The 25,074-nt window shown below is 40.3% G+C and overlaps 1 protein-coding gene and 1 long non-coding RNA gene across 6 annotated transcripts in view; one reads left to right on the top strand and one right to left on the bottom strand.

Annotated features, from left to right (window-relative positions):
• MYRIP (myosin VIIA and Rab interacting protein) overlaps nt 1-24,671 on the top strand; it is a 460,077-nt gene extending 435,406 nt beyond the window's left edge. For all 5 annotated transcript variants that reach the window (XM_030812079.1, XM_030812078.1, XM_030812077.1 and 2 more), the window contains 4 exons: nt 1,741-1,845; nt 1,958-2,018; nt 3,397-3,515; nt 22,491-24,671. In XM_030812079.1, the coding sequence (XP_030667939.1) occupies nt 1,741-1,845; nt 1,958-2,018; nt 3,397-3,515; nt 22,491-22,523 (318 nt within the window). In that variant the 3' untranslated portion in view covers nt 22,524-24,671. The remainder of the gene's footprint in view (nt 1-1,740; nt 1,846-1,957; nt 2,019-3,396; nt 3,516-22,490) is intronic.
• On the bottom strand, nt 3,632-14,475 carry LOC115834806. The gene is made up of 3 exons (XR_004029778.1): nt 14,465-14,475; nt 9,755-9,757; nt 3,632-4,127 (listed from the first exon to the last, which is right to left on the bottom strand). It is a non-coding gene; the product is annotated as an uncharacterized LOC115834806 (long non-coding RNA).
• Nucleotides 24,672-25,074: the final 403 nt, after the last annotated feature.

The following is a 25,074-nucleotide window of genomic DNA, read 5'->3' as shown; positions in this document are numbered from 1 at the left end:
GATAAGATACAGGCAAAATCAGCCCTCAGTAGCCTCCTCTTTCTTTGTCCTTTGTCCTAAGGACTGAAACTTGAAAAATTAGCCCTTTCTTAATTCCAGAACCTGATAGTCCACAAATGAAGAGGTCAGCAGCTTGCGTTCCCATTGACCTTGTCTTTCCCAGGGCCCTCTGAGCAAGGCCCTCCATCAAAACTACTTCCAGGGAAGAATGTGAGCATCTAATCCACACCAGTTGCTTATGACTGGTAAAAGCTTAGCCTGCAACTTTTCTCAGAGGCTTGTGCAATTTATTGGTTCATAAACCAAAAGAATGTAGTTCTTAATGTGAAATTTGAAGATTAAGAACAGAAAGGCATCTGGCGACCAGGAAGGGCAGGACTCAAGTGGCGCCTTCTGGGGCTGGCTACTGAGTAGCTTGTATTCTCTTACCAGCTGCCACAGACTTGGCCTTCACCTACCTCCTTCTCCTTTTCTGACCATGACTGCCACCCCTCAGGGGTAGGGGATGCATCTTCCAAATTTGCTGACCCTTCAATCTTTCTGTGTACCTCCTATAGCTCCTATCACAGTAGACGTTGTTCAAAGAAGCCCTCAGTAAATGACAGCAGAATTCAAATTTGTCTTGAGTAGCACAGAATTGTGGAGGGCTGGGAGGCAATGGAGACCTCATGTGTGGAGCACACACACACACTGGCTGGGGTCTACCATCAGCTTATTGTTTGATTCCCTAACAACACTCAGAATGTACCAACTCAGCAGAATCTTGACCTCTTCCCTTGACTCTGCTAGCCTTTCCCTGCCTTTTCCAGCGTCCCCCATGCTGGATGTTGGCACATCCTCTCAGACTGTGGAAATGTGACAAGAGCATGGCCACTGACATGAATTCCATGCACTGCCCAGATTGGCTGTGAGATGATGGGTGTATCACTTATCCCTGTGAGCCAGTTTCCTTATCTGTGAAACCAAGATAATGGTACTTACTTCATAGAATTATTTTGAGACATGAATGAGTTCATTTATTTAAAACACTTAGCATGGTTCCTGGCACATAATAATGCCCTTTTCTAAGAGCAGGGACAATATCTTCATTTCTGGAGACAGGGGAGGACCAGGGTTCTCTCTGGGCACTAAGTGGGTTCTTACTTTCCATTTCTGCATTCAGACTCTGCTGGAAGAAAATCTGAGCTCTCTCTTGACCTTCCCATGTTACAAATCAGGAAAGTGATGCCCAAAGAGGGGAGAGAGTTTCTCAAGGCTGGTTGGCTTCTTAATGGAGGAGATGGACTTGAACCGGGGGCTGCTAGGCCTCCCTTCTAAAACCTGGTGCTGTGGTTTTGGATTCATGAAGTTATAGAAGAAGAAAGCGGGACATATAAATGACTATGACAGGACATATAAATCCTATGACTTCCCTGACCACTCCTCACCCCCATGCTGAGCCAGGTGGCGCTGGGCCAGGGTCCCCATCATGTCCCCGGGCTTTCATTTATCCCCAGACATACTCTGACAGGATTGTTGACATGCTCTGGAGCTAACAAACTAGAAATTTAAATTTATAAAGAAAGGCCTGTGTTTTATTTTCTTGCTACACACTAGATAGAGAAGTGTTTGGTAGAAGTTGAATGAATGAATGAGCATACATCAAAGCAGATTTGTCTTTATAAATTCTTAACGCTTTTAAGAAATACTTTCCCCTTCCGTATTTTCTCCCTGCCAATCTTGTCTTTCTGTTGCTTTAAGATTTCTGATATTGAGAGCCGCATTTCAGCCCTGACCATTGCAGGATTAAACATAGCACCATGTGTGCGCTTCACAAGAAGACGGGATCAGAAGCAAAGGACCCAGGTGTGTTTGTCCCTTTCTCCCTCTGTTGGAATGTTACATGGCTTGGAAAATTTAGAAGATAAAATATCTTTGGCTCTGCAAAGGTATATTGCTCATTGTGTTCTGTTTGTAGGTACAAACCATAGATACATCAAGGCAGCAAAGGAGGAAACTGCCTGCTCCACCGGTGAAAGGTATGCTAAATTAAAACCACAAAGCTACCAAAAAATTAAGCCTGAATCATTTACTTTGGGTAACACAGAGACCTGAGTTTGAGAATTAGATCTAATGGAGCGTTCTCACGTTCTCACACAGAATTGCTCTTGTCTATCTTGATTTGGGTCCCCCCAGAAGCAAACCCTGGGACAAGGATTGGAGTGAAAATAGCTTGTTTGGAAGGTGCACTGCCAGAGAAGAAGACAAATGATTCAGAGAAAGAAATTAAGTCAATCAATACAGGGAACTTGAATTAGGAGTTATTTCTTTGGGCAAATAAGGCTTAGTCCTCCTGGTGACCTCTGGGAGACAATGTTGGCTGCACCTCAGAGTTTTCTGCCCAAAGGGCAGGGAGATGGGATATTTGTTCTAAAACTCCCATCCATCTCTGGCTGAGAGTTATTTCTAGGGGCATTAACTCCCTGGTACTTCTGACCTGCCCCATGCATGAGCCAAGACAGAGTGGTGGTACTTGCTGTAGGATCTGTTGGAATATGCTGGAATGGTGACTGTCAAAGAGAAGTGAACAGAACACCAAAAGTATCTGCCACAGTGTCCAATCTAGAAAGGATTCTGGCAATGCCAATCAGGTCGCCTTTATCTAATGGACATTTTCAACAAATGCCCTGGGTTCAGAAGCCACAAAAGGGTGATGCCAAACTAGAAATTTAGATTTACAAATCAGAGGAGTAGAAAGTCCAAAAATGTGCATTTGGGCCTTGGTTCTGCTATTGATCATTTAACAAACATTTATTGAATGTTTATAATCTACAAAACTGTATGCAGTCAAAATTTATCACAGATTCACAGTCCTTTATTTGAAACCCTTGGGTCCATATGTGCTTCATAATTTCTTGGGCATTAGAAAGGTAATATAGCACATGTGCTGTATATTTCTTAACACCCCCCATGGCATCTAGGCAGCATCTGAAAATCAAACACATTAATATCCTTACAGCAGAGCACAAGAACATTTGCACTCCATGAGATGGACAACAACATTAAATGGCCTCATGTCAGTTCAGGTCAGGTTTTATAATCAGATTCTTTTGGCTCCAAAGTTGTAAAAATTTGCAAGTTTTAGAACCTTTTCTATTTCAGGACTGCCCATATGTATTTATGAACTGTACTGGGTTATCTCTAAGCTATCGTTCCACAGAAAGCTATCAATGACGCCCTGACTTATTTGTCCATCACAAAAATAAACACAAAACAAAAAGATCCCATAGTCAATCAAACACAGTACAGGAATGAGATTCCAAGTCTAGAACAAAAGTCTGAGTAATCTGACCACCTTGTTTTTTCCTTAACAATCAGTCCATCTTCTGGGTAACATTTTTTCCCATTTCTTTTTAGCTGAAAAAATTGAGACATCTTCAGTGACTACCATTAAAACATTTAACCACAACTTCATTCTCCAAGGCTCCTCAACAAACAGGACTAAGGAAAGGAAAGGCCCCACCAAGGATTTGATGGTAAATGTCATCTCTGTCTTAATGTTCAACGCTTTCACTGTTGATGGTACCTCCATTCTGCAGCCTTTCTTTCTGTAGCTCCCACATCAGAACCCCCAAAAAGTATCCTTCCTCCATGGTCTTATGGTCTTATGGTCTGTTGGATTCGACTGGGTGGTGGATTTAGCAGTAAACCAAGAGCAGAGTGCTTGCTTGAATAAGGCCATGAAGCACACACACACCACTGGTCACCCTCCTCAAATGTTACTGTAGAAATCACTATTACTAATAACTTTCTACGCAAGTATAGAGGAAATAAGTCGTAACATGGTAAGTGTACTGGAAATTGCGCTTGGACATACCAAAATGTAGCTTAACCCAAAGCATCCGGCTTACACCCAGAAGATTTCATCATGACCTAATCACTTTGAGCCAACTCTAGCCCCAAACCTTGCTAAAAATATTATCAACTATCTTAAACCATTTACCTTAGACAAAAGTATAGGCGATAGAAATTTTTACCCTGGCACAATAGACATAGTACAGTAAGGGAAAGATGAAAGAACTGTATCAAGCACTAAAAAGCAAAGACAAGCCCTTATACCTTCTGCATAATGTATTAACTAGAAATAACTATACACAGAGAACTTTAGCCAAGTCCCCCAAAACCAGACGAACTACCCAAGAACAGCTGAAAGAACACATTCACCTATGTGGCAAAATAGTGGGAAGATTCATGAGTAGCGGTGACAAGCCTACCAAGCCTGTTGATAGCTGGTTGTCCAAGATAGAATCTTAGTTCAGCTTTAAACTTACCGACAGAAGTACTTAATCTCCCTGTCAGTTTAACTGTTAGTCTAAAGAGGGACAGCCCTTTAGACCCTTGGAAACAACCTTCCTACAGAGAGTAAAAAATATTACCACCATAGTTGGCCCAAAAAGAGCCACCAATTAAGAAAGCGTTTAAGCTCAACATCTAACTATCTTAAATTCCAATCACTCTACTGAACTCCTAACGTCACACTGGACTAATCTATTAATAGAAGCAATAATGTTAATATAGGTAACATGAAGACATTCCCTATTGCATAAGCTTACATCAGACCAGAATAACCCACTGACAGTTAACAGCCTAATATTAATAACCGATATAATAAGCACCCTATTATTTACACTGTTAACCCAACACAGGTATGCTCTAAGGAGAGATTACAAAAAGTAAAAGGAACTCGGCAAATCTTACCCCGCTTGTTTACCAAAAACATCACCTCTAGCATTACCAGTATTAGAATCACTGCCTGCCCAGTGACATATGTTCAACAGCCACGGTATCCTGACCGTGCAAAGATAGCATAATCACTTGTTCCTTAAATAGGGACTTGTATGAATGGTCATACGAAGGTTCAGCTGTCTCTTACTTTTAATCAGTGAAATTGACCTATTCGTGAAGAGGCGGATATAAACAAATAAGACGAGAAAACCCTATGGAGCTTTAATTTATTAATGCAAATAAAAACTCAAACAAGCCTACAAGCCCTAGCCTACTATCCCTGCATTAAAAATTTTGGTAGGGGTGAACTTGGAGCATAATTCAACCTCCAAACAACCTAAACTAAGACCGCACTAGTCTTAGTGAGTTAATACACATTGACCCAATAATTTGATCAATGGAATAAATTACCTTAGGGATAACAGCGCAATCCCATTCTAGAATCCATATTGACAACAGAGTTTACAACTTCGATGTTGGATCAGGACATCCTAACGGTGTAGCTGCTATTAAGGGTTCGTTTAGCAGTAGGGACAGGGTTCTAAAACTAAGTGAGTAACATCCTACCTGCTATATACCTCTTTAATACGTTGGTATATCCTCCCAACTGTATCTCTAGCTCCTTGTAGGAAGCAGGTTTGATATAAGAGAAATAAAAATATGTAAATGGAAGATTAAGGTCTGGTTGAGGTGTAACAATTTTTATTCTGTTTTCAGTCCATATTCACTCTTCCTTAAATTTTTCATTAGCCATTAATGCTGTGTTCCTGAAAAAAGTCAGCAGCTACTCCTAAATGTAGCAAAGGAAGAGACAGTAAATAATTTGCATGAACTCTAGAAATTATACAGAAAGGACTGTTGGCTCTTTTGCTTAAAAACTGTCAATTGAGAAAAATAACAAGACAAGTCTCTATCATTTTATGAGGTTTATTTGCCAAAGTTAAGGATGTGCACGCAGGAGACAGTCAATGTCTTTCTACGAAGATGATTTTGAGGGCTCCAAATTTAAAAGGGAAAGGGCAGGCTATTGAGAAGTAAGAGGGGGGTAGGGAAAAACAGACATTCATGCCTTTGTCCGGCTCAGCGAATCTGCATTTTTTTTTTACATCAGATGACATAGACAAATGCGGCAGAGGAAAAATGCAGGGAATCTGCATTTTTATAGCAGATAATATAGAAAAAATGGGGCAGGGGAAGAATCAGATATGCATTTGTGTCTGATGGGCGGGGTGACTGCACCTGTAAAGATAAGCTATCAATTTGCATTGCTATGGTGAAATATTTTTTTCTTTTTTTTTTAAATTCTTATTATACTTTAAGTTTTAGGGTACATGTGCACAATGTGCAGGTTTGTTACATATGCATCTATGTGCCATGTTGGTGTGCTGCACCCATTAACTCGTCATTTAGCATTAGGTATATCTCCTAATGCTCTCCCTCCCCCCTCCTCCCCACCCCACAACAGTCCCCGGAGTGTGATGTTCCCCTTCCTGTGTCCATGTGTTCTCATTGTTCAATTCCCACCTATGAGTGAGCACATGCGGTGTTTGGTTCTCCCATTCTGTAGGTTGCCTGTTCACTCTGATGGTGGTTTCTTTTGCTGTGCAGAAGCTCTTTAGTTTAATTAGATCCCATTTGTCAATTTTGGCTTTTGTTGCCATTGCTTTTGGTGTTTGTTTTAGACATGAAGTCCTTGCGACAGTTTACTGGGAATGATGGTTTCCAGTTTCATACATGTCCCTACAAAGGACATGAACTCATCATTTTTTATGGCTGCATAGTATTCCATGGTGTATATGTACCACATTTTCTTAATCCAGTCTATCCTTGTTAGACATTTGGGTTGGTTCCAAGTCTTTGCTATTGTGAATAGTGCCACAATAAACATAAGTGTGCATGCATCTTTATAGCAGCATGATTTATAGTCCTTTGGGTACATACCCAGTAATGGGATGGCTGGGTCAAATGGTACTTCTAGTTCTAGATCCCTGAGGAATCGCCACACTGACTTCCACAATGGTTGAACTACTTTACAGTCCCACCAACAGTGTAAAACTGTTCCTATTTCTCCACATCCTCTCCAGCACCTGTTGTTTCCTGACTTTTTAATGATCAACATTCTAACTGGTGTGACATGGTATCTCACTGTGGTTTTGATTTGCATTTCTCTGATGGCCAGTGATGATGAGCATTTTTGCATGTGTTTTTTGGCTGCATAAATGTCTTCTTTTGAGAAGTGTCTGTTCATGTCCTTTGCCTACTTTTTGATGGGGTTGTTTGTTTTTTTCTTGTAAATTTGTTTGAGTTCATTGTAGATTCTGGATATTAGCCTTTTGTCAGATGAGTAGGTTGCAAAAATTTTCTCCCATTCTGTAGGTTGCCTGTTCACTCTGATGGTGGTTTCTTTTGCTGTGCAGAAGCTCTTTAGTTTAGTTAGATCCCATTTGTCAATTTTGGCTTTTGTTGCCATTGCTTTTGGTGTTTTAGACATGAAGTCCTCACCCATGCCTATGTCCTGAATGGTATTGCCTAGGTTTTCTTCTAGGGTTTTTATGGTTTCAGGTCTAACATGTAAGTCTTTAATCCATCTTGAATTAATTTTTGTATAAGGTGTAAGGAAGGGATCCAGTTTCAGCTTTCTACATATGGCTAGCCAGTTTTCCCAGCACCATTTATTAAATAGGGAATCTTTTTCCCATTGCTTGTTTTTGTCAGGTTTGTCAAAGATGAGATAGTTGTAGATATGCGGCATTATTTCTGAGGGCTCTGTTCTGTTCCATTGATCTATGTCTCTGTTGTGGTATCAGTACCATGCTGTTTTGGTTACTGTAGCCTTGTAGTATAGTTTGAAGTCAGGTAGTGTGATGCCTCCAGCTTTGTTCTTTTGGCTTAGGATTGACTTGGCAATGCAGGTTATTTTGCTTCCATATGAACTTTAAAGTAGTTTTTTCCAATTCTGTGAAGAAAGTCATTGGTAGCTTGATGGGGATGGCATTGAATCTATAAATTACCTTGGGCAGTATGGCCATTTTCACGATATTGATTCTTCCAAACCATGAGCATGGAATGTTCTTCCATTTCTTTGTATCCTCTTTTATTTCATTGAGCAGTGGTTTGTAGTTCTCCTTGAAGAGGTCCTTCACATCCCTTGTAAGTTGGATTCCTAGGTATTTTTATTCTCTTTGAAGCAATTGTGAATGGGAGTTCACTCATGATTTGGCTCTCTGTTTGTCTGTTATTGGTGTACAAGAATGCTTGTGATTTTTGTACACTGATTTTGTATCCTGAGACTTTGCTGAAGTTGCTTATCAGCTTAAGGAGATTTTGGGCTGAGACAATGGGGTTTTCTAGATATACAATCATATCATCTGCAAACAGTGACAATTTGACTTCCTCTTTTCCTAATCGAATACCCTTTATTTCCTTCTCCTGCCTGATTGCCCTGGCCAGAACTTCCAACAATATGTTGAATAGGAGTGGTGAGAGAGGGCATCCCTGTCTTGTGCCAGTTTTCAAAGGGAATGCTTCCAGTTTTTGCCCATTCAGTATGATATTGGCTGTGGGTTTGTCATAGATAGCTCTTATTATATTGAGATACATCCCATCAATACCTAATTTATTGAGAGTTTTTAGCATGAAGGGTTGTTGAATTTTGTCAAAGGCCTTTTCTGCATCTATTGAGATAATCATGTGGTTTTTGTCTTTGGTTCTGTTTATATGCTGGATTACATTTATTGATTTGCGTATGTTGAACCAGCCTTGCATCCCAGGGATGAAGGCCACTTGATCATGGTGGATAAGCTTTTTGATGTGCTGCTGGATTTGGTTTGCCAGTATTTTATTGAGGATTTTTGCATCAATGTTCATCAAGGATATTGGTCTAAAATTCTCTTTTTTGGTTGTGTCTCTGCCAGGGTTTGGTATCAGGATGATGCTGGCCTCATAAAATGAGTTAGGGAGGATTCCCTCTTTTTCTATTGACTGGAATAGTTTCAGAAGGAATGGTACCAGCTCCTCCTTGTACCTCTGGTAGAATTCGACTGTGAATCCATCTGGTCCTGGCGTTTTTTTGTTGATAAGCTATTGATTATTGCCTCAATTTCAGAGCCTGTTATTGGTCTATTCAGGATTCAGCTTCTTCCTGGTTTAGTCTTGGGAGGGTGTATTTGTCAAGGAATTTATCCATTTCTTCTAGATTTTCTAGTTTATTTGCATAGAGGTGTTTGTAGTATTCTCTGATGGTAGTTTGTATTTCTGTGGGATCGGTGGTGATATCCCCTTTATCATTTTTTATTGTGTCTATTTGATTCTTCTCTCTTTTCTTCTTTATTAGTCTTGCTAGTGGTCTATCAATTTTGTTGATCTTTTCAAAAAACCAGCTCCTGGATTCATTAATTTTTTGAAGGGTTTTTTGTGTCTCTATTTCCTTCAGTTCTGCTCTGATTTTAGTTATTTCTTGCCTTCTGCTAACTTTTGAATGTGTTTGCTCTTGCTTTTCTAGTTCTTTTAATTGTGATGTTAGGGTGTCAATTTTGGATCTTTCCTGCTTTCTCTTGTGGGCATTTAGTGCTATAAATTTCCCTCTACACACTGCTTTGAATGTGTCCCAGAGATTCTGGTATGTTGTGTCTTTGTTCTCGTTGGTTTCAAAGAACATCTTTATTTCTGCCTTCCTTTCATTATTTACCCAGTAGTCATTCAGGAGCAGGTTGTTCAGTTTCCATGTAGCTGAGCGGTTTTGAGTGAGTTTCTTAATCCTGAGTTCTAGTTTGATTGCACTGTGGTCTGAGAGACAGTTTGTTATAATTTCTGTTCTTTTACATTTGCTGAGGAGAGCTTTACTTCCAACTATGTGGTCAATTTTGGAATAGGTGTGGTGTGGTGCTGAAAAAAATGTATATTCTGTTGATTTGGGGTGGTGAATTCTGTAGATGTCTATTAGGTCCCCTTGGTGCAGAGCTGAGTTCAATTCCTGGGTATCCTTGTTAACTTTCTGTCTCGTTGATCTGTCTAATGTTGACAGTGGGGTGTTAAAATCTCCCACTATTGTTGTGTGGGAGTTTAAGTCTCTTTGTAGGTCACTCAGGACTTGCTTTATGAATCTGGGTGCTCCTGTGTTGGATGCATACATATTTAGGATAGTTAGCTCTTCTTGTTGAATTGATCCCTTTACCATTATGTAATGGCCTTCTTTGTCTCTTTTGATCTTTGTTGGCTTAAAGTCTATTTTATCAGAGACTAGGATTGCAACCCCTGCCTTTTTTTGTTTTCCATTTGTTTGGTAGATCTTCCTCCATCCCTTTATTTTGAGTCTGTGTGTGTCTCTGCATGTGAGATGGGTTTCCTGAATACAGCACACTGATGGGTCTTGACTCCTTATCCAATTTGCCAGTCTGTGTCTTTTAATTGGAGCATTTAGCCCATTTACATTTAAAGTTAATATTGTTATGTGTGAATTTGATCCTGTCATTGTGATGTTAGCTGGTTATTTTGCTTGTTAGTTGATGCAGTTTCTTCCTAGCCTCGATGGTCTTTACAATTTGGCATGTTTTTGCAATGGATGGTACTGGTTGTTCCTTTCCATGTTTAGTGCTTCCTTCAGGAGCTCTTTTAGGGCAGGCCTGGTGGTGACAAAATCACTCAGCATTTGCTTGTCTGTAAAGTATTTTATTTCTCCTTCACTTATGAAGCTTAGTTTGGCTGGATATGAAATTCTGGGTTGAAAATTCTTTTCTTTAAGAATGTTGAATATTGGCCCCCACTCTCTTCTGGCTTGTAGAGTTTCTGCTGAGAGATCTGCTGTTATCTGATGGGCTTCCCTTTGTGGGTAACCTGACCTTTCTCTCTTTCTCTCTGGCCGCCCTTAACATTTTTTCCTTCATTTCAACTTTGGTGAATCTGACAATTATGTGTCTTGGAGTTGCTCTTCTCGAGGAGTATCTTTGTGGCGTTCTCTGTATTTCCTGAAACTGAATGTTGGCCTGCCTTGCTAGATTGTGGAAGTTCTCCTGGATAATATCTTGCAGAGTGTTTTCCAACTTGGTTCCATTCTCTCTGTCACTTTCAGGTACACCAATCAGACGCAGGTTTGGTCTTTTCACATAGTCCCATATTTCTTGGAGGCTTTGTTCGTTTCTTTTTATTCTTTTTTCTCTAAACTTCCCTTCTCGCTTCATTTCATCTTCCGTCACTGATACCCTTTCTTCCAGTTGATCGCATCAGCTGCCGAGGCTTCTGCAATCTTCACGTAGTTCTTGAAACTTAGCTTTCAGCTCCATCAGCTCCTTTAAGCCCTTCTCTGCATTGATTATCTTAGTTATACATTCATCTATTTTTTTTTCAAAGTTTTTAACTTCTTTGCCATTGGTTTGAATTTCCTCCCGTAGCTCGGAGTAGTTTGATCATCTGAAGCCTTCTTCTCTCAACTCGTCAAAGTCATTCTCCATCCAGCCTTGTTCTATTGCTGGTGAGGAACTGCGTTCCTTTGGAGGAGGAGAGGTGCTCTGCTATTTAGAATTTCCAGTTTTCCTGCTCTGTTTTCTCTCCATCTTTGTAGGTTTTTCTACTTTTGGTCTTTGATGATGGTGATGTACAGATGGGTTTTTGGTGTGGGTGTCCTTTCTGTTTGTTACTTTTCCTTCTAACAGACAGGACCCTCAGCTGCAGGTCTGTTGGAGTTTGCTAGAGGTCCACTGCAGACCCTGTTTTGCTGGGTGTCAGCAGCGGTGGCTGCAGAACAGTGGATTTTCGTGAGACTGCAAATTCAGCTGTCTGATCATTCCTCTGGAAGTTTTGTCTCAGAGGAGTACCTGGCCGAGTGAGGTGTCAGTCTGTCCCTACTTGGGGGTGCCTCCCAGTTAGGCTGCTCGGGGGTCAGGGACCCACTTTAGGAGGCAGTCTGCCTGTTCTCAGATCTCCAGGTGCGTGCTGGGAGAACCACTACTCTCTTCAAAGCTGTCAGACAGGGACATTTAAGTCTGCAGAGGTTACTGCTGTCTTTTTGTCTGTGCCCTGCCCCCAGAGGTGGAGCCTACAGAGGCAAGCAGGCCTCCTTGAGCTGTGGTGGGCTCCACCCAGTTCGAGCTTCCTGGCTGCTTTGTTTACCTAAGCAAGCCTGGGCAATGGCAGGCACCCCTCCCCCAGCCTTGCTGCTGCCTTGCAGTTTGATCTCAGACTGCTGTGCTAGCAATCAGCGAGACTCCATGGGCATAGGACCCTCCGAGCCAGGTGCGGGACACAATCTCCTGGTGTGCTGTTTTCCAAGCCTGTTGGAAAAGCGCAGTATTAGGGTGGGAGTGACCCGATTTTCCAGGTGCCATCTGTTACCCCTTTCTTTGACTAGGAAAGGGAACTCCCTGACCCCTTGCGCTTCCCAAGTAAGGCAATGCCTCGCCCTGCTTCGGCTCGTGCATGGTGCACTGCACCGACTGTCCTGCACCCACTGTCTGGCACTCCTTAATGAGATGAACCTGGTACCTCAGATGGAAATGCAGAAATCCCCCGTCTTCTGCGTCGCTCACACTGGGAGCTGTAGACTGGAGCTGTTCCTATTCGGCCATCTTGGCTCCACCCCCACTATGGTGAAATTTTATCAGAAACACCTTAGGGTACAGATCCTAGAGCTCACTAGGAATTTCCATGTGGGCAAAATATGGGGGAGGCATATAGCTTTTCATCTTGTAGCCATCTTATTTAGGAACCGAAAGGAGAGGCAGGCTTGCATGACCCAGTTCTCAGCTTGACTTTTCCCTTTAGCTTAGCGATTTGAGAACCCCCCAGATTTATTTAGCTTTCACAAAACCAACATACATGTCAAAATTTTGGCAAATGCTTGATGCTGCTTACATAGAAAATGATCATCTAACTAAGCTGTCTCAGTGATACCAGTTAAGCGGAGGGCAGATCATGTCTGAGAGGACAAGACTGAAGCAAAGACAAATTTATTTTGTTTCCTTTTATCCTTCACCCATTCCTCCCTTCCTCCTCCTCCCTGTCATTGTCCCTGTCTCATGAGCACAGAAGCACCACATAATGGCATAATGGTGGATACATCCTTTTGAAATAAAAGTTACTCTCAGGCATTACATGGCAATAACTCTACTCACTGCCTTCTCTTCATTGGTCAGCCATTAACCCTGACCTTTTAAAGTCTAATTCCTTCTCATTATTTCACTGAGCAGAAAAAGGCACATTATCACACTAAAAGGGTAGACCACTAGGGTCAGGGAAGGAATTGGTTACAAAAAAGAAAGTTAAAAATAAATTGTCTTTCATAGAGACAGGACATGAATTGGTGGCTGCCAGAGGTTGTGGGAAGGGGGAACAGGAAGAAACTCCTTAATAAGTAAGGGGTTTTACTTTAGAGTGACAGAAATTTATTGAAACTAGATAAAAGTGGTAGTTGTACAACCTCGTGAACATACTAAATGCCACCAAATTGTTCACTTCAGAATGGTTTATGTTATGTGGCTTTCACCTCAATATGTTTTTTAAATAAAATAAAAATAAATTATTACCTTAAAGTAACACGGAGAGGTTAACAATGAAGGAATAGACAATATTTACTAAACTAATAAAAGCAAAATAGGGCAGAAATAATTACTTTCAAAGAAAGGAGAATTCCAGATAAAAAGCATTGAGAGAAACAAGGAGGAAAGATGTTTAAATTCTGATAAAATAAAGTAGTTAAGTCACGAGCCTTTCTTGATTTGGCAGATAATAGAGCAACACAATTTATGGTGCAATGGTTGGTGACTTTAAAACTCCCTTATCAGCCTTTGGCAGCCCAAATAACCCATAAATAAATATAAATTAGAGAATTGAATAGTGTAACTGTTAAGCCTTAATTAAGGTGTTTATCTAACTTTATGCTTTATAGATTATTCACTCTTTCCAGGTATCAATGGACCATTTATAAAAATGGAGTTTATACCAAATCACAAAGAATACCTCAATAAAAAATTGACTTTATACCAAATCACAAAGAATACCTCAATAAATTCCAAAAAGTAAACCCTCTATAATAACAATGACAAACATAATCTAGGGCAGTGCTGTCTAATAGAACTTTGTGTAATGAGGGTAATGGTCTATATCTTCAGTGACCAGTACGGTGGCCACTAGCCACATGTGGCTATTGAGAACTTGAAATGTGGCTACTGCATGGAGGGAACTGATTTTTTAATTTTAGTTAATCTGAATGTAAATAACCACATGTGGCTAGTGGCTACCATGTTGGACAGGGCCAATCTAGAAAATCAGAACAAAAGTTAAAAAACAGAAACCCGGGGAGAGGAGCCAAGATGGCCAAATAGGAACAGCTCCAGACTACAGCTCCCAGAGTGAGCGACACAGAAGACGGGTGATTTCTGCGTTTCCAACTGAGGTACCGGGTTCATCTCACTGGGGAGTGCAAGACAGTAGGTGCAGAACAGTGGGTGCAGTGCACCGTGCACGAGCCGAAGCAGAGCAAGGCATCGCCTCACCCAGGAAGCGCAAGGGGTCAGGGAATTCCCTTTTCTAGTCAAAGAAAGGGATAACAGACGGCACCTGGAAAATCGGGTCACTCCCACCCTAATACTGTGCTTTTCCAATGGGCTGAAAAAACGGCACACCAGGAGATTATATCCTGCAACTGGCTCGGAGGGTCCTATGCCAATGGAATCTCGCTAATTGCTAGCACAGCAGTCTGAGATCAAACTGCAAGGAGGCAGCAAGGCTGGGGGAGGGGCACCCGCCATTGCCAAGTTAGTTGTTTGATTAGGTAAACAAAGTGGACTGGAAGCTCGAACTGGGTGGAGCCCATCACAGCTCAAGGAGGCCTGCCTGCCTCTGTAGGCTCCACCTCTGGGGGCAGGGCACAAACAAAAAGACAGCAGTAACCTCTGCAGACTTAAATGTCCCTCTCTGACAGCTTTGAAGAGAGTAGTGGTTCTCCCAGCACACAACTTGAGATCTGAGAATGGGCAGACTGCCTCCTCAAGTGGGTCCCTGACCCCTGAGTAGCCTAACTGGGAGGCACCCCCCAGTAGGGGCACACTGACACCTCACACGGCTGGGTACTCGAGACAAAACTTCCAGAGGATCAATCAGGCAGCAGCATTTGTGGTTCACCAAAACCCACTGTTCTGCAGCCACCGCTGCTGATACCCAGGCAAACAGGGTCTGTAGTGGACCTCTAGCAAACTCCAACAGACCTATAGCTGACGGTCCTGTCTGTTACATGGAAAACTAACAAACAGAAAGGACATCCACACCAAAAACCCATCTGTACGTAACCATCATCAAAGACCAAAGGTAGATAAAACCACAAAGATGGGAAAAAAAACAACAGAAAAACCGTAAACTCTAAAAATCAGAGCACCTCTCCTCCTCCAAAGGAACGCAGCTCCTAACCAGCAATGGAACAAAGCTGGACAGAGAATGACTTTGATGAGTTAAGAGAAGAAGGCTTCAGATGATCAAACTATTCTGAGCTACAGGAGGAAATTTGAACCAATGGCAAAGAAGTTAAAAGCTTTGAAAAAAAATTAGACGAATGGATAACTAGAATAACCAATGCAGAGAAGTACTTAAAGGACCTGACGGAGCTGAAAACCAAGGCACGAGAGCTACGTGATGAATGCAGAAGCCTCAGTAGCCAATGCGATCAACTGGAAGAAAGGGTATCAGCGATGGAAGACGAAATGAATGAAATGAAGTAAGAAGAGAAGTTTAGAGAAAAAAGAATAAAAAGAAACGAACAAAGCCTCCCAGAAATATGGGACTATGTGAAAAGACCAAATCTACGTCTGATTGGTGTACCTGAAAGTGACGGGAAGAATGGAACCAAGTTGGAAACCACTCTGCAGGATATTATCCAGGAGAACTTCCCCAATCTAGCAAGGCAGGCCAACATTCAAATTCAGGAAATACAGAGAATGCCACAAAAATACTCCTAGAGAAGAGCAACTCCAAGACACATAATTATCAGATTCACCAAAGTTGAAATGAAGGAAAAAATGTTAAGGGCAGCCAGAGAGAAAGGTCAGGTTACCCACAAAGGGAAGCCCATCAGACTAACAGCGGATCTCTCAGCAGAAACTCTACAAGCCAGAAGAGAGTGGGGGCCAATATTCAACATTCTCAAAGAAAAGAATTTTCAACCCAGAATTTCATATCCAGCCAAACTAAGCTTCATAAGTGAAGGAGAAATAAAATACTTTACAGACAAGCAAATGCTGAGAGATTTTGTCACCACCAGGCCTGCCCTAAAAGAGCTCCTGAAGGAAGCACTAAACATGGAAAGAAACAACCAGTACCAGCCACTGCAAAAACATGCCAAATTGTAAAGACCATCGAGGCTAGGAAGAAACTGCATCAACTAACAAGCAAAATAACCAGCTAACATCACAATGACAGGATCAAATTCACACATAACAATATTAACTTTAAATGTAAATGGGCTAAATGCTCCAATTAAAAGACACAGACTGGCAAATTGGATAAGGAGTCAAGACCCATCAGTGTGCTGTATTCAGGAAACCCATCTCACATGCAGAGACACACACAGACTCAAAATAAAGGGATGGAGGAAGATCTACCAAACAAATGGAAAACAAAAAAAGGCAGGAGTTGCAATCCTAGTCTCTGATAAAACAGACTTTAAACCAACAAAGATCAAAAGAAACAAGGCCATTACATAATGGTAAAGGGATCAATTCAACAAGAAGAGCTAACTATCCTAAATATATATGCACCCAATACAGGAGCACCCAGATTCATAAAGCAAGTCCTTAGTGACCTACAGAGAGACTTAGACACCCACACAATAATAATGGGAGACTTTAACACCCCACTGTCAACATTAGACAGATCAACGAGACAGAAAGTTAACAAGGATACCCAGGAATTGAACTCAGCTCTGCACCAAGCGGACCTAATAGACATCTACAGAACTCTCCACCCCAAATCAACAGAATATATATTCTTTTCAGCACACCACACCTACTCCAAAATTGACCACATAGTTGGAAGTAAAGCACTCCTCAGCAAATGTAAAAGAACAGAAATTATAACAAATTGTCTCAGACCACAGTGCAATCAAACTAGAACTCAGGATTAAGAAACTCACTCAAAACTGCTCAACTACATGGAAACTGAACAACCTGCTTCTGAATGACTACTGGGTAAATAATGAAATGAAGGCAGAAATAAAGATGTTCTTTGAAACCAACGAGAACAAAGACACAACATACCAGAATCTCTGGGACACATTCAAAGCAGTGTGTAGAGGGAAATTTATAGCACTAAATGCCCACAAGAGAAAGCAGGAAAGATCTAAAATTGACACCCTAACATCACAATTAAAAGAACTAGAAAAGCAACAGCAAACACATTCAAAAGCTAGCAGAAGGCAAGAAATAACTAAAATCAGAGCAGAACTGAAGGAAATAGAGACACAAAAAACCCTTCAAAAAATTAATGAATCCAGGAGCTGGCTTTTTGAAAAGATCAACAAAATTGATAGACCACTAGCAAGACTAATAAAGAAGAAAAGAGAGAAGAATCAAATAGACACAATAAAAAAAATGATAAAGGGGATATCACCACTGATCCCACAGAAATACAAACTACCATCAGAGAATACTATAAACACCTCTACGCAAATAAACTAGAAAATCTAGAAGAAATGGATAAATTCCTCGACACATATATCCTCCCAAGACTAAACCAGGAAGAAGTTGAATCTCTGAATAGACCAATAACAGGCTCTGAAATTGAGGCAATAATTAATAGCTTACCAACCAAAAAATGTCCAGGACCAGATGGATTCATGGCTGAATTCCACCAAAGGTACAAGGAGGAACTGGTATCATTCCTTCTGAAATTATTCCAATCAATAGAAAAAGAGGAAATCCTCCCTAACTCATTTTATGAGGCCAGCATCATCCTCATACCAAAGCCTGGCAGAGACACAACCAAAAAAGAGAATTTTAGACCAATATCCTTGATGAACATTGATGCAAAAATCCTCAATAAAATACTGGCAAACCAAATCCAGCAGCACATCAAAAAGCTTATCCACCACGATCAAGTGGGCTTCATCCCTGAGATGCAAGGCTGGTTCAACATACGCAAATCAATAAATGTAATCCAGCACATAAACAGAACCAAAGACAAAAGCCACATGATTATCTCAATAGATGCAGAAAAGGCCTTTGACAAAATTCAACAACGCTTCATGCTAAAAACTCTCAATAAATTAGGTATTGATGGGACGTATCTCAAAATAATAAGAGCTATCTATGACAAACCCACAGCCAATATCATACTGAATGGGCAAAAACTGGAAGCATTCCCTTTGAAAATGGGCACAAGACAGGGATGCCCTCTCTCACCACTCCTATTCAACATATTCTTGGAAGTTCTGGCCAGGGCAATCAGGCAGGAGAAGGAAATAAAGGGTATTCAATTAGGAAAAGAGGAAGTCAAATTGTCCCTGTTTGCAGACGACATGATTGTATATCTAGAAAACCCCATTGTCTCAGCCCAAAATCTCCTCAAGCTGATAAGCAACTTCAGCAAAGTCTCAGGATACAAAATCCATGTACAAACATCACAAGCATTCTTTTTTATTTTTTTATTTATTTTTATTTTTTTGAGACAGAGTCTTGCTCTGTCGCCCAGGCTGGAGTGCAGTGGTGCAATCTCGGCTCACTGCAAGCTCTGCCTCCCGGGTTCACGCCATTCTCCTGCCTCAGCCTCTCTGAGTAGCTGGGACTAAAGGCACCCGCCACCACGCCTGGCTAATTTTTTGTATTTTTAGTAGAGACGGGGTTTCACCATGGTCTCGATCTCCTGACCTCGTGATCCGCCCGCCTCAGCCTCCCAAAGTGCTGGGATTACAAGCGTGAGCCACCGCACCCGGCCCACAAGCATTCTTATACACCAATAAAAGACAAACAGAGAGCCAAATCATGAGTGAACTTCCATTCACAATTGCTTCAAAGAGAATAAAATACCTAGGAATCCAACTTACAAGGGATGTGAAGGACCCTTGTACTACAAGAACTACAAACCACTGCTCAATGAAATAAAAGAGGATACAAAGAAATAGAAGAACATTCCATGCTCATGGGTAGGAAGAATCAATATCGTGAAAATGGCCATACTGTCCAAGGTAATTTATAGATTCAATGCCATCCCCATCAAGCTACCAATGACTTTCTTCACAGAATTGGAAAAAACTACTTTAAAGTTCATATGGAACCAAAAAAGAGCCCACATCACCAAGTCAATCCTAAGCCAAAAGAACAAAGCTGGAGGCATCACGCTACCTGACTTCAAACTATACTACAAGGCTACAGTAACCAAAACAGCATGGTACTGGTACCAAAACAGAGATGTAGACCAATGGAACAGAAAAGAGCCCTCAGAAATAATGCCGCATATCTACAACTATCTGATCTTTGACAAACCTGACAAAAACAAGCAATGGGGAAAGGATTCCCTATTTAATAAATGGTGCTGGGAAAACTGGCTAGCCATATGTAGAAAGCTGAAACTGGATCCCTTCCTTACACCTTATACAAAAATTAATTCAAGATGGATTAAAGACTTAAATGTTAGACCTGAAACCATGAAAGCCCTAGAAGAAAACCTAGGCATTACCATTCAGGACATAGGCATGGGTGAGGACTTCATGTCTAAAACACCAAAAGCAATGGCAACAAAAGCCAAAATTGACAAATGGGATCTAATTAAACTAAAGAGCTTCTGCACAGCAAAAGAAACTACCATCAGAGTGAGCAGGCAACCTACAAAATGAGAGAAAATTTTTGCAACCTACTCATCTGACAAAGGGCTAATATCAAGAAGCTACAATGAACTCAAACAAATTTACAAGAAAAAAATAAACAACCCCATCAACAAGTGGGTGAAGGATATGAACAGACACTTCTCAAAAGAAGACATTTATGCAGCCAACAGACACATGAAAAAATGCTCATCATCACTGGCCATCAGAGAAATGCAAATCAAAACCACAATGAGATACTATTTCACACCAGTTAGAATGGTGATCATTAAAATGTCCGGAAACAACAGGTGCTGGAGAGGATGTGGAGAAACAGGAGCACTTTTACACTGTTGGTGGGACTGCAAACTAGTTCAACCATTGTGGAAGACAGTGTGGCGATTCCTCAGGGATCTAGAACTAGAAAAACCATTTGACCCAGCAATCCCATTACTGGTATATACCCAAAGGATTATAAATCATGCTGCTATAAAGACACATGCACACGTATGTTTACAGTGGCACTATTCACAATAGCAAAGACTTGCAACCAACCTAAATGTCCAACAACAATAGACTGGATTAAGAAAATGTGGCATATATACACCATGGAATACTATGCAGCCATAAAAAATGATGAGTTCACGTCCTTTGTAGGGACATGGATGAAACTGGAAACCATCATTCTCAGTAAACTATCACAAGGACAAAAAACCAAACACCGCATGTGCTCACTCATAGGTGGGAATTGAACAATGAGAACACATGGACACAGGAAGGGGAACATCACACTCCAGGGACTGTTGTGGGTGGGGGGAGGGATAGCATTAGGAGAGATACCTAATGCTAAATGACAAGTTAATGGGTGCAGCACACCAACATGGCACATGTATACATATGTAACAAACCTGCATGTTGTGCACACGTACCCTAAAACTTAAAGTATAATAATAATAATAAAATAAAAAAAAAGCAAAGATAATTTCAAAAAAACCCAGAAACCCTACTTAGAAGTTAAAAAGCACTTGAACTCATATACACAACTGTCCATACACATTCACATGCACACACACACACTTCAAAATAACTACTGAATTAGAAAAATCCACAGGGCACTTACAAAATGAAAACATTACATATATCAAAGCAAATAGGATACGTATAAAACTATACTGCATCAAATTGATAGTATTAAATATTTTGTTCCTTGTTAAAGAAGAAGCAAATTAACTAGACATTGAATTCCAGACATCAAAAATAAACTGAAAAAACATTTAGTTAAGACCAGAAATTATAGAAATGATCTCTCTACAGCTACATCTAGGAGTTATTTGAAAAAAAAAAAAAGAGATGTTTTGTAAGTCACATAAAGAAAAAAACTGAAAACAAAAGATTATATAAAAGGATGTCAATTTTTTATATATACAATGTGATGTAAAACTATTCTCATAAATTTAGAATCAATACTAGTCAAATCAGAATCAAATCAGAAAAATAGCAAAAACTAACTTAAGAAATAAAAAGAAACTTAAAATTTATTAAACCTTTCAAAAAGATTCTGTGCCAAATGATTTTGCTGATTTTTTTTTAAGGAACAATTCCCATACCATATAAAATATTCCAGGTCATCAAAATATTGAAAACTAAAAGATTCATGTTGTGAAGCTATCATAACCCCAATCATGAAAGCCTGATCCGTGGCTGGTAAGCATGTATACATGTTCTGTGCCCATCACACACAAGCACGTACAGACAAACGAAAATCGTTACACCAGTTGTACTTCTTCAGAGATGAAGAATATGAAATAAAATATGAGCCAATTAAAGAGAAGTGCATTCAGTAATAAATGACAGTAGGCCAAGCAAGGTGGCTCACACCTATAATTCCAGCACTTTGGGAGACCAAAGTGGGAGGATCACTTGAGGCCAGGAGTTCAAGACCAGCCTGGGCAACATAGTGAGACCTGTCTTTACAAAAAATAAAAAGTTAGCCAGTCATGGTGGCATGTGCCTATAGTCCCAGCTACTGGAGAGGCTAACGGGGGGATCCCCTGAGCCCAGAAGTTTGAGGTTGCGGTGAGCTATGATCGCACCACTGCACTCCAGCCTGAGCAACAGAGTGAGACCCTGTCTCTAAGAATGAATGAAAAAATAAATAACAGGTAGGTTTTGTGGGAATGCAAGGATAGCTTAAATACTGTGATATCAATCCCATTTATGCTGGAGGTTGCAGTTTTTTGAATTTTTGCAGGAGTGAAAAATCACCCTGGTGATGACCTTGAGCAGTAGGATAAAATAACTCCCACATGCTTAGCATTCCAATAATGGAACACTAGGCATAAGTGGATTTTAATAAATCAATCACATCAACAGTTCAATAAGAAAAGTCATTTCTTCCCAAATTAATTTGTAGCATAATCCAATTTTCATAAAAAACTCGGTGAAATTTTCCTTGAATTAAAGTTCATATAATAATCAGAAAGAATAGACAAAAGCATTTTGCAAAATTACAGAGATTTTCCTCCCAGATTTTAAGACAAATTAAAAGCTGAAATGAAACTGATCGTTAATGAAATAAATAGCCTAGAAATAGATACAGCCACATATGAGAATGTGTTATATTATCTTTGTAAAAGATTTAGAAACTAGTAAAGAAGGTATGGATTATTAAACAAACAAGAACACTGTGCTTGGAATACTGGACATTGGGATGGTAGTGGGAAAGAAGGCACATTCGATAATTACCTTATTCCAAATACCAAAATTAATTTCAGGTGGATTAAGAAGTATGCGTTAAAAAATGACATCAGTTTCTACATGTTGTGAAACATCTAACTGGTCAAAAAGCATGAATAGCTTTTGATATAAAAAGCAGTAAACATTATTTCTCATTGCTTCTTCTCACTCTTCCCAAGTGGCTGATGAGAGTGTGTTCAATGTCTCACCTCAGGAGCCTGCTCTGGAGTCAGCTGTGATGTACTGACACCATGGAATTCCACTGCCAGTGACCCACTGCCTCCGGCCGTACACGACAGTGCCTTGACCCAACAGCCATCGAGTACTCTATGTATTTCCACCTGAGGAGAAGGCCTGGGGAGGCCACAGTGCACCATTGCACAGGGCTGTCCTGATACCTCATCCAGAAAGCCGTCTCAGACTTCAGCACTGCGGTCTTGCCCACTCTCTGCCTTAGGCTCCCAGGGGAATCCAAGACAGAAAACCAAGACACTGGCTTCCAACAGCAGCGCTCCATGTTTAAGATACATATTTTCCCTGTTTGCTTTGCTACTGTATGTTGACTTTAAGATCTTTTTTTTAATACATTTGATTCAGCTAGTATTCCATGTCAACATATGTCCAAAGGAAAACTGCTGGAGGGAGGTGGAGGGAGGAAGGTGGGAATTATTATTTAATACATCATTAATGATTATTAATCTCTCACAAGCATCTTTGTCTTGCAAATCCTAAGGGAAAGGCAAGTCCCTACAGTGAGCACTAGGGACAGTCTAATTTGGGGATTGCTCAACCATCAAGACTGCTGGTCTCCCTTCAGCCACCTCCTTCCTGCTAAAAGCCTAGCCTACCACACTACCAGTCATTCCCATCGCTTTGCAATCACAAGCCATAGGATGAGAGGTTCTGACTCACTCATGCCATGCCCAGGGCTATCTGAAACAATGTCTCATTAAGAATTTAGGGTTCTTCCATGGGCTTACTGATAGTTTCCCAAATCTGAAGGGGAAAGGGACTTGAGAAAGACCATCATTGGCTCAACTTTAGGGCACTGTCCAGAATCAACATGATGTGGTTTAGCAATGATCACATCTAAACAAAGTTTAGGTAAATGAATTATCACAGAGAAAAACCACATGAGAAAATTTTTGTCCTCCAAATTTACTTCCCAATAAATATTCAGCAAAGTAGTAAAATGACCTTAAAGATAAAAATTAGGGAATAGCCTTAGAAAATTTATAGGTATAAAAAATTCAAGGACAAACTGTGCATTTAATGGACACAAGAATTGACTCTAACTCACTCCATGTCCGTGGTTTCTTTGAACCCGTAGCAAATGCATGACTATTTAGAGTGTTTATAAAAGCAAATGGAACTGAACTTTCACTCAATTAATTGGGCATTAACAACCTTCTTTTATGTTTGTTCCTGATATAGTCTGAATCTTAGGAAGAAGGTAAAAGAAAGGAGGCAAGAGAATAGTTATGATGAATATGTGTTAAGTGCCTGCTCTGAAGGAGGCAATGTTCTTCTCATTTGAATCCGTATGGCAACCTTATTCAATAGGTTTTCCCATATTTCAGATTGAATAACTGAAGGCCAGAGAGATTAATTTGCCAAAGCCACACCTTTATGCTAATTATGATTGGAATGCATCACAAAAGCCTAACTCTGTTGTTTCCAACCTCTACGTTATTTTGCTGCTATGTGCATTTCCAGATCTGATTTTCTGCTGACTTGTGTGCTATGATCCACTCCTGATGGGGGTCTACGTTAATCTCCCAATACTCCTTGCTGATGCTGTGTTATGTGTCATCTAACAGAAATGACTCCTTTGAAATAAGTAAATCTTTGGCTTTTTGTTCTGTTGGTGTGATTCAGAGCAAAACAAACAAAAACAAATTTTAAAAACACAACAAAAAAGATTTGACTTCCAACTAGAACGTTTTATTTAAGAGGCATGAAAAGCAACTATTGTTGTGTTACAGTGTTAAAAACATTCAGTTTTCTTTGACAAAAATGTGTACTGTGTAAGCCTTGCAAACAAAAAACAACAAAAAAGAAGCAGCAGCAGCCTGCTGTGTGGCATCTGAACTTTTATAAAGGTTTCCTTGTGCCAAATAACTGCAAAGATTTAATTTACTATTAAAGACCATAAGCATATGTTATAGTTCCAGAAGAATTATTTTGTCATCAAGTGATTTTGATCTTTAGTGTCAATATTTATATTTAGATTAATTTTTATAAATGAAAATATTTTAATGGTTTAAGAAAATGAGGACAACAGGATAATATCTTTGATGACTTCTGAAAGTTATGCTTCCCTTCATGTTATATGCACATTGCCAAGAATTACTGTCAGGAGAAATGATAAGTAAAAGTCATTTATGAAAATAAAGATTGTATGTGTGCAATTTTTTGGTTAAGGGAGACTAAGAGTGAGTAGGGGATAGGGAAAGAAGTCATGTGGCTAGTAACTGGAGGGGCCAAGATTCAAAACCTTCCTTCCAGTTATACTGCTCTCCCCTCCATTGCAAGTTGTCCAGACAACAGAATTTCCCAGTGACCACCTCCACTCAAGTGGTCACCCAACTAAGACCAGCAGTTCTCAAAGGGAAGTACAGAGTGATTTTTGCCCCTCAGGGAATATTTGACAATGTCTGGAGATATTTTTGATTGTAACAACTAAGGGTGTGCTGCCACTGGCATCTAGTGGGCAGAAAATAGGGATACTGCTAAACATCCTACAATGCATAGGACAGCCCCTGTCTTAGTCCATTTTGTGTTGCTATAACAGAATA

Source organism: Nomascus leucogenys, chromosome 4, assembly GCF_006542625.1.
Source record: "Nomascus leucogenys isolate Asia chromosome 4, Asia_NLE_v1, whole genome shotgun sequence".
Classification (NCBI taxonomy): domain Eukaryota; kingdom Metazoa; phylum Chordata; class Mammalia; order Primates; family Hylobatidae; genus Nomascus; species Nomascus leucogenys.
This window is presented reverse-complemented; position numbering and strand designations above follow the sequence as displayed.